The 8816-nt window shown below is 40.8% G+C and overlaps 1 protein-coding gene across 1 annotated transcript; it reads left to right on the forward strand.

Annotated features, from left to right (window-relative positions):
* The first annotated feature begins 4038 nt into the window (after window positions 1-4038).
* VMA21 (vacuolar ATPase assembly factor VMA21) lies at window positions 4039-8464 on the forward strand. Its single transcript, XM_075573310.1, has 3 exons — window positions 4039-4194; window positions 6220-6329; window positions 6871-8464. The coding sequence occupies exons 1-3, from the start codon at window positions 4133-4135 to the stop codon at window positions 7011-7013; spliced, it is 315 nt and encodes a 104-aa protein (XP_075429425.1). The 5' UTR covers window positions 4039-4132; the 3' UTR covers window positions 7014-8464.
* The last annotated feature ends 352 nt before the right edge of the window (window positions 8465-8816 follow it).

Raw genomic sequence — 8816 nt, forward strand, 5'->3', positions numbered from 1 at the left:
GCAGTCACATGATACAATTGCTGCACTGCTACAGAGAGGGCAGGGCTCAAAAAGGGGTGTGTCAGAGCCTGTTTTAGATTAGGAAGGGGATGTGACTTAGTAAATTGTTGCTATAGAAACACAAAAGACGTTACATTATAATACATTAAAATTATAATTCAGAGTTGTTTAAAAAAATGCTACAAGTATTTTCTCATAGTACAGAACTGATTTATTATTAAAAAAAAAAAAAAAAACACATATGGGACAAATTGTCTTCTAATAAAGGTGTGTGGGGGTGGGAGGAGGGCGTGGCTCTATCCTCAATTTCAAAGATTTCCAAATTAAATATAAACTAGATAAGGAAAAACATTGGAGATATTTGCAAGTGATTATGTCGGAGGGGCAGGATCCGATGGGAATGTCTCCATTTGAGACCTTTTACTTGAATGAAGCTGGGCTGGATCATGGGTTCAACAACAATCTGCAGGCTCCTACTATCACCCCGTGACTCAATCATGCCATCAGTTGGGAGAAGGATTTGGAAACAGGTACGGTCGCAAACAAAATAAAGTTCCACATCTGCACACATTCAGGAGAACACATGAAATCCTAATGAGATGGTATTTAACCCCTTCTAAACTGAGGAATAATGTTCCTGCGGAGTCTGGTCTCTGGTGCTGGAGGAATTGTGGTCACTCGGGTACCATGAGGCACGTTTGGTGTTCATGCCCCAATAATGATTACATCCTGGATTGAAGCTCAAAAAATGTTTTTCAGACGTGTAAATCCTCTTAGTTAATTGCCCCCAGACTGATACCTGTTGCTGAGGTGGGGGCCTGAGTCCTTTATTTCCAAGTAATATGCAACACGTGGCTGTAGGTCAGACAGAGGAAGGCAGACTACAAGAATGCTAATAGTGTAACCGAGTTTATGAAGCACGTAGCAATTGACACTCTAGTACCTTATAATCCTTAACAGAAAGGATCATTACATACATCAACATCAGCCCGGGAACATAACACTCCCCACAATAAGCGCTGTGCGGGTGTATGTCAGAGTCTGTTGCTTATTCCGCCCAATCTTGGGTATAAAGACCCGTGTGATGGTGCTGACACCCGGTTGGAGCGCTTTACTGTATTAGATCAACAGGCCCGTACTTCACAAATGCTTTGGTACTCTTTACTTGTCTCCTGTTGGGGATCCCCTCGGATGGTGTGCCCGCCTCCTGCTGCTTTCCTTGAGTTGCCCATGCTCGAACTCCCGTTTTGGGGATCGATCTGCATGCACACCAGCCAGCGTCCACTACCACTGACGGAATGTTGACTGGCTTCGGATCACCACTGACCAGTCCTGGAATCTCTCAAGCTGCAGCAGCTCACTGAGACAGAGCTGTTCTCCCCCGGGGGCCTCTGTAGCACTCTCTCCTTCGTGTCCTTTTCTTTCCATTGGTGCCCCCCATCCTCTCATCCTTTGCCCTGATTGGGTGTAATGTCTTCTATCCCTCTCCAGGCCACAGAGGCACCTGGGAGTTGTAGTCCTGATCCGGCTGCCTCTTTTAGTCATTGACTTTTAACAGGAACTTGCAGGAGAGAGGAATCAGCCAGTGGCTAACCGCTATGGTAATGAAGGGGTTAAATAGTAGGAACTGCTTTGTTGGTGGTAGAGGGGGTGGGTGACGCTTGTAGTTGTCCCAGGATGGGTGGTTAAACCTCCCGGGTGGGTTGCAGGAAGAGTGAACCCCCTCACTACGCGGCTATGGTGAAGTTAAGTGCCTCAGGCATTTGCAGGATGGGGGACAAGGGGGTGGGATTCTCCTCCATTGGCCTCTGCCAAAGCGTTAATTCCCACAGCAGCGGGCAAACAGCTGGTTACATCTGTTTGTATTTGAAGCAAAACTATTTCCAATCACTGAAAACATGGGAACCAAAGTAAAGCCAGTAAAATCAATTAGCTTGATGTGTTTTTAATAAGATCCTTTTGCAAGGTCTTCTATAAAATTGTTTTTAGAATTGTTAAAATGACTTTTGAAAAGGGCAATACAGTCCACATTGGGTTATTTTATTACCAGGATTTGGTAAATAAACTTCCCACATTGTTACATAGTTACATAAAAAGACATATGTCCATCAAGTTTAACCGATGCTAAACTTAGACGACAGATACTTATCCTATATTTGTATATACAGCATATTGATCCAGAGTAAGGCAAACAAAAAACCCCAGTGAAACATTATCCAATTATATGACAAGCGAAAAAATGTATTCTTTCCTGGCTCCAAATATTGACAATCAGATTTCTCCCTGGATCAACATCCTTCCCATGTTTACTTATTTGGTATATCCCTGAATACCTTTCATTCCAAAAAGATGTCCAACCTTTAATTTCAGATATCTATTGTGTCTGCCATCACAGTCTCCATGGGAAATTATGACAGGACTTTTAAACTCACTAATATAAACTGGTTCCCACTTACTCAATCTGTGCTGTGCAATTTCCTACCCGTCTGAAACATCCTGTGGTGTCTCTACTCTAAATTCAGCTGTCTCACATTTTAATCTGGTCTGTAACTGTTACATACGCCCAAAACATATATTGTCCCTAACTGTCCATGAAATGTCTGTGAATGTCTCTCTGCGATATCATCATGGATGTCCCTCCGACAACATAAACTTAACATGGCAAAAACAGAGCTCCTCATACTTCCTCCCAAACCTGGCCCTACTACCTCCTTCCACAGGCCCTCATTCTCTCTCATCTCGATTACTGTAACCTCCTGCTGTCTGGCCTTCTGGCCTCTCACCAGTCTCCCCTACAATCTATCCTAAACGCTGCTGCCAGAATCGCTCTACTCTTTCTTAAATCTGTCTCAGTGTCTCCCCTGCTGAAATCACAATTCTCCTCCTCACTTGTAAAGCTTTATATTCTTCTGCTCCTCCTTACATCTCAGCTCTAATTTCTCGCTATGCACCATCCCGACTCTTGCGTTCTGCTCAAGGATGTCTTCTCTTTTCTCTCTACCCCTTTTGTATCTAAAGCCCTCTCCTGCCTTAAACCTTTCTCACTGACTGCCCCACACCTCTGGAATGCCCTTCCCCTCAATATCCGACTGGCACCCTCTCTATCCACCTTTAAGACCCAACTCAAAACACACCTCCTTAAGGAAGCTTATGAGTAGCGCTATGAGTGATAGTTTTACACCGTATACATACATTTTGGCCCCTGCTAAATCCTTTCTACCAACCAATTAGATTGTAAGCTCTTTGGAGCAGGGACTACCTTTCCAAAATGTTGTTGTTATGTCTGAAGCACTTCTCTCCTTTATGTGTTATTTGTATTATTTGTTTTTTATATGATTGTCACGTGTATTACTACTGGGAAGCACTATGTGCATTAATGGTGCTATATAAATAAAGACATACATAAATACATACAAGGTGGAGCCATGTATTGTCATTATAAGTCTGTGTCCAGGATATACTTGAAAACGAGAGGTAACTCTTAATGCATTATTTCCTGGTAAAACATTTGATACATAAATAAATAAATAAATATATATATGTATCAAAGAAAAAAAAGTCCTATTAAAATGTAAATGGGACTTTCTTCTTTGATGCACACAGAGGTTATTTTGCACCAAAATGGCTCCACTTTTGCCTTGATACATATGCCGCTAAGTCTTCATCACAAGCATTGAAAACACGCAGTTTTGAAATTCTATAACTGGACGAAGTAGATGATAAAAGAATAAACTGGATTTTCCTCACCAACTTCCCCAACCCCCCCTTCTTTCTGTTTCAGAAAAACTTGTCAAATAAAGATATTAAAAATAAAAACATATATATATTTTTTTTTTTTGTTTAACAAGCTGATTACTGGAACAGGGCAAAATAAAATCATCTCAGTGTTTATATAAAGATAACAGTAAATTGCCCACTTCTTGGAAGCTTAAGGGCCCTCAGGCAATTGATTATTCTATATATAGCTTATTAGCAACACTGTCACGTAGCTGACAGGGGGCGGGCGGAGATCCAGAACGAGGCTAAGACCCGCCCTTGTGAAACCGGTCTATCTCCGCGGCAGTCTGGAAGTCACGTGACGTGAGTCACGTGACAGACCGGGGCCATAGACCCAGGAAGTGAAGCGGGCAGCATGGAGAGATATGACAAAGGGTCTCTGAACGCGGCGCCCGCCCTGGCCCCGGACTTCAGGCAGTAAGTGTTGCAGCTCTCCCAGGCCGGGCCCCGCGTCCCCCTGGGGTTTGGCGTTAGTCTCCCCTGAAAGACACGTCACTGTAGCCCGGCCTGGGATTCCTCCTGAGCTTCAAGGAGAAAGATACAATGTATCAAGAAGAATAGGTGGCTACATAAGCGAGTATTTGAAGGGGAGAAGGACTGGGTTAGGGAGGGGAGAGTTGCTGGGTTAGGGAGAGGAGAGGTTCCGGTGAGAGGAGAGGTGTTTTGCGAGGAGGGGTGTTGGAAGAGGATGGGTGCTGGGAGTGGATATCAAGTGTCCTCATAGCTGAATCTTTAATGTGATCAAGTCTCCAAAGGTTCCTAGGGATGTGCATGGGAAAGGGCTTTGAATGTATGGTAACTTGAGATAAACATCCTTATGTTGCATTTCTCATGTAATCCCCAAATAAATAATCTGAGGCGTTTGGGAATTTGGTGAATATTGGGGCTAATCCTGGGACTGCATGGTTGATAATGCACTGTCGGTGTCCTTGCTGTGGCCTCTAGGATATATGCCTTTTCTGGCCCAGAGTGATATGATCTAATCACTCCCAGTTCCTGAATTACCTCCTGTAGTACTAGTATTTTTTTTTTTTTTTTTTAAACCCACTCACTTCACATTCAATTCACAGGTCGAGTTTGAATGACTGTCACTTTGACCTTTAAAAAAAAAATGAATGATCAATTCTATTATATTTTGTTTCTAAACAAGTGGCACATCCTACCTGAGATTAAATAGAATGAATTCCTTGGTCCATTGTGCTTGTTTTTCATAAATATGAACTTAGATACGTTCTTGGCTTTTAATTGGTTTGTGGAAAGTAGTAGCAAACTTTAAAAAAAAATGCATTACCAAGTGAATTCCTGTAAGTTTTATGCTTAATAGGTCTTGTGGATTTGGTTCTTGCAATAAATAGTTGTTAAACACCTTACCACATGAGTAATCCACATACCTTTACAAACATTCTGTTTTAGTATTCTCCTGAAGAAATATGAATGCAATGTGTTTTTTCTTAAGATGCACATACTGTATGTACTTAACACATCAACTCAGTAGAGCCGGGGTGCTAAACGCCAGTCCTCACCCTCCACCCCCCCACCCCCCATATCAATCATTGAGCCACCTGTGCTGATGCTGGGATATCCTGAAAACCTGACCTGTTGGGGATGTTTGAGGACTGGAGTTGAGCACCCCTGCAGTAGAGTATCCATATGGCTAGTGTTGTGGTCTTCTGTTTTATTAGTGCAGTTGGTGTCCCCCTTTCACAATTTGTATAGAATGGCTAAGGATTAATCTGAATATCCAAACATAGAGTATGTACAAATGCTGAAAGGGGACTTCAGTTCTATTGGCATCGCCATGTGTATACAGCATCAACTGGTTTTAAAGTCTTTGAAAGCCAAAATATTGATCCCTGTGATACTGTTTAATGTAAATAATATACCCTGAGCAAACCAGTTCTCAAGACCAGTTGGTATACGTCGTTTCTGGTGTCACTCACACTTTCGTGGAGGGTGCACAATAAATACAAAATATTACTCTGCCTGAAATCTGTGCCAAATGTTTTTTGTATACAGTAGATAAGTATATGCACGTTTAACAGTGCTCAGTGTTGACATTTTTATTAATAATGACTAGTATTTGTAAATTCCTTTTTAATAGGTCAACATAGGAGTACGTGAATCAGAGAACTCGCACACTCTTTCTCAAAACATCTGCCCCGTTTCATCCCAATCGCAGTGTGCACCACAGCGATAACCTTCAGTAGTTTTCCACTTCCGATAAATGTTTATCGAATATTAATAATGTATTATAATAAATACTATTAATATTAAAATGTTGTGGTAATGGTTTTTTTTTTCCCACCGCAACATATATTGATAAGGAAGATTTTTTTTTTTTTTTTTTAAACTTGACACCAAGTGGAATAGAGCACAATAATGCACTGTACATATGAGTGTGCACATTTAGTTAACATTGTACTCTTGTCTCTTATTTTCCAGGAATGAAGGTTCCTTATTGTCTACGCTAAAGACTCTCCTATTCTTCACTGTTTTAATGATCATGTTGCCGATTGGACTCTACTTCTCTTCGAAGGTCTATGTGTTTGAAGGTCGGTGCTCTCTTTCCCAGTTCATTGTAATAACCATATCAACTTGAATGTGTTTCTTGCATTCTTCGTCCCCTTAGGACAGGGGTGGCCAACTCCAGTCCTCAAGGGCCACCAACAGGTCAGGTTTTAAGGTTGTTTTTGCTTCAGCACAGGTGGCTGTCAATCTGAGCCACCCGTGCTGAAGCAGGAATATCCTTAACCTGACCTGTTGGTGGTCCATGCAGACTGGAGTTTGCAACACCTGCTTTTGGAGATTTTGCATACATTATTTAAACAAACACCATTGTGTTATATTGAGTTATATCACAGATGTAGAGCTTTGATTAAAAACATGGTAAACAGCTGAAAACATTTCTTGATAAGAAATTCAGTTAATGAAATATTAATTTTCCTAAAAAAAAATTTTTAATTTATTTTTTTAACTGGGTGGGGTGTTTGGATTCCTCAACCTGAGAAGACACATTTTGGCTTCTTTATTTACTGTGTTTAAAATTGGGTATTAAGGATTCACTGTTAATTTTTTATTTATTCTGCTTTCCAGCTACACTTGGAATGTCCAACAGGGACAGTTATTTTTATGCTGCCATAGTGGCAGTGGTTGCTGTCCACGTGGTTTTGGCTTTGTTTGTTTACGTGGCATGGAATGAAGGCTCGCGGCAGTGGCGTGACGGAAAAGAAGATTAAGTGCTTCCTTTTTTGTTTTTGACACCTCTTAAAAAAATAAATAAAAACTTTCCTGTTTTCCCTTGGGACAATGAGAAATAAATTACTACTCATCCAGTCTATAGAAGTGTATGTGTTTAGGGTACAGCCAATGACATTTACTTTGTATAGTACTCCTTTTCTTGGAAAATTCAATTCTTGAATCTTATTTGGTAAAATGATACTGAATTTGTTTAGATAGCTATGTTTCTGTACAAAAAAGCTTTTTTTTGTTTTGTTTTTGTTTAATGCATTGTCATTTCAAGCGTCCACCATTCGCAAGTTATGTGAATTCTGTGGTCCTTATTCAGGAAGATGAGAAGCTGGAAGGATTCTAGAGCTATTCATTTAAATGGAGCTAATCTCATAGGGGACTTTGTTGGTGTCACATTTATGAGTATCTGTGTTGCTTGGTGATATGGCGTCCAAAATATATTGAGGTATACGCGTGTGCAAAAATGACTCTTGCAGGTGCTGAAAACTCGATGGTGAAATCCCATAGTAATTAGGCCAAGAGTAACTCTCCAATCTTGGTCAAGTGTTGAGTATTTATTCATTACAGTTCCAAAGTGCTGGGAAACGGGTTCGGGCGAGGAGAATCCTGCTTGTGCAGCCAACACAACGTAGACAAACAAATTCCTCGAAATGCAGGTCTCCTCTAGGACAGAGGTACAAAGTACAGGTCTCCTCTAGGACAGAGGTGAGTGGAGCTCTACTCTGTACAAGTTTACAATGCAATTCTCCATTAATTCTAACAGCCAAGAGCAGAGGAGAAACAACGTTTCAGGTCCCATATGGCCCTTTCATCAGGTGGTGAAAGCTCGATATGGGACCTGAAAGGTCGTTTCTCCTCTGTTCTTGGGTGTTGCAATAAATGAAGAATTGTATTGTGAACTTGTGAGTAGAGCTCTACTTTGTACCTCTGTCCTAGAGCAGACCTGCATTTTGAGGAATTTGTTTTGAGTATTTATTTATCCAATGTTTTGGTCCAACACATTGGACAAACAAGGTTAACACATTGAGGGGTCACCGCTTGTTAACCTGAGAAAGGACTGTTGTGTTGGACCGAAACGGATGAATAAATTCTAACCACTTGACCACGATTGGAGGGTTACTCTTTTACCTAATTTCTTTGGTGATCTGTCGTGCCGTTAACTGGAGTTACACTCCCCATTTCCAAACTTCTAAATATTTGCTGTCTTAATGTAACGTTTTCTTATTGGAATTGCTTCTGGAAACCCAAACGTTTATTCTCCTCTCTGCTGTCTCTTATCCACTCCATTTTATTTAGCAACATTACATGGATTTTGCCCCCGCCTCCCCCCCTATTGTTGGTCTTAAAATTATTGAAGCTTTTGCCCCAACCCCAAATCTGTGTGTAAAATTGATTTTGGTGAACTCGGTAGAATAAAGATACCACAACTATATACAAACCTGTTTATATAAATGTTTATTGCAAACCAGTGTGCATTGCTGCGGATGAAAGGTATAATGTATACATGTCACCCGGCGGAAAAACAGGTGCAAAACAAAAAAAAAAACTGCACCAGATTTATTAAACGGGGGGAAAAAATCCATTAATTGCAACATACTGCACACTAATAATGGCCGGATTGGTTCTGGAGAAGTGTAAATTCCTTGCAGGGTGTGATACTTTTTAGGCGATCAACGGGAGTTATTCACAGGTGTAATTATAGTATATAGTATCTCTCTGCACCCATCCACAATGAGATTCAATAGCTTTATTTTTTTTTTTTTTCTCAAATACTATTGGGCTTTTTTCTC

Source organism: Ascaphus truei, chromosome 16 (assembly GCF_040206685.1).
Source record: "Ascaphus truei isolate aAscTru1 chromosome 16, aAscTru1.hap1, whole genome shotgun sequence".
Lineage (NCBI taxonomy): Eukaryota > Metazoa > Chordata > Amphibia > Anura > Ascaphidae > Ascaphus > Ascaphus truei.

What these genes read in the sequence shown, in the direction of transcription:
- VMA21 (XM_075573310.1), top strand. Translation starts at nt 4,133, where the DNA reads ATGGAGAGATATGACAAAGGGTCTCTGAACGCGGCGCCCGCCCTGGCC. An exon ending in CTGGCCCCGGACTTCAGGCA is followed by an intron (nt 4,195 to 6,219) that starts GTAAGTGTTGCA and finishes CTTATTTTCCAG; the next exon opens with GAATGAAGGTTCCTTATTGT. An exon ending in GAAGGTCTATGTGTTTGAAG is followed by an intron (nt 6,330 to 6,870) that starts GTCGGTGCTCTC and finishes TCTGCTTTCCAG; the next exon opens with CTACACTTGGAATGTCCAAC.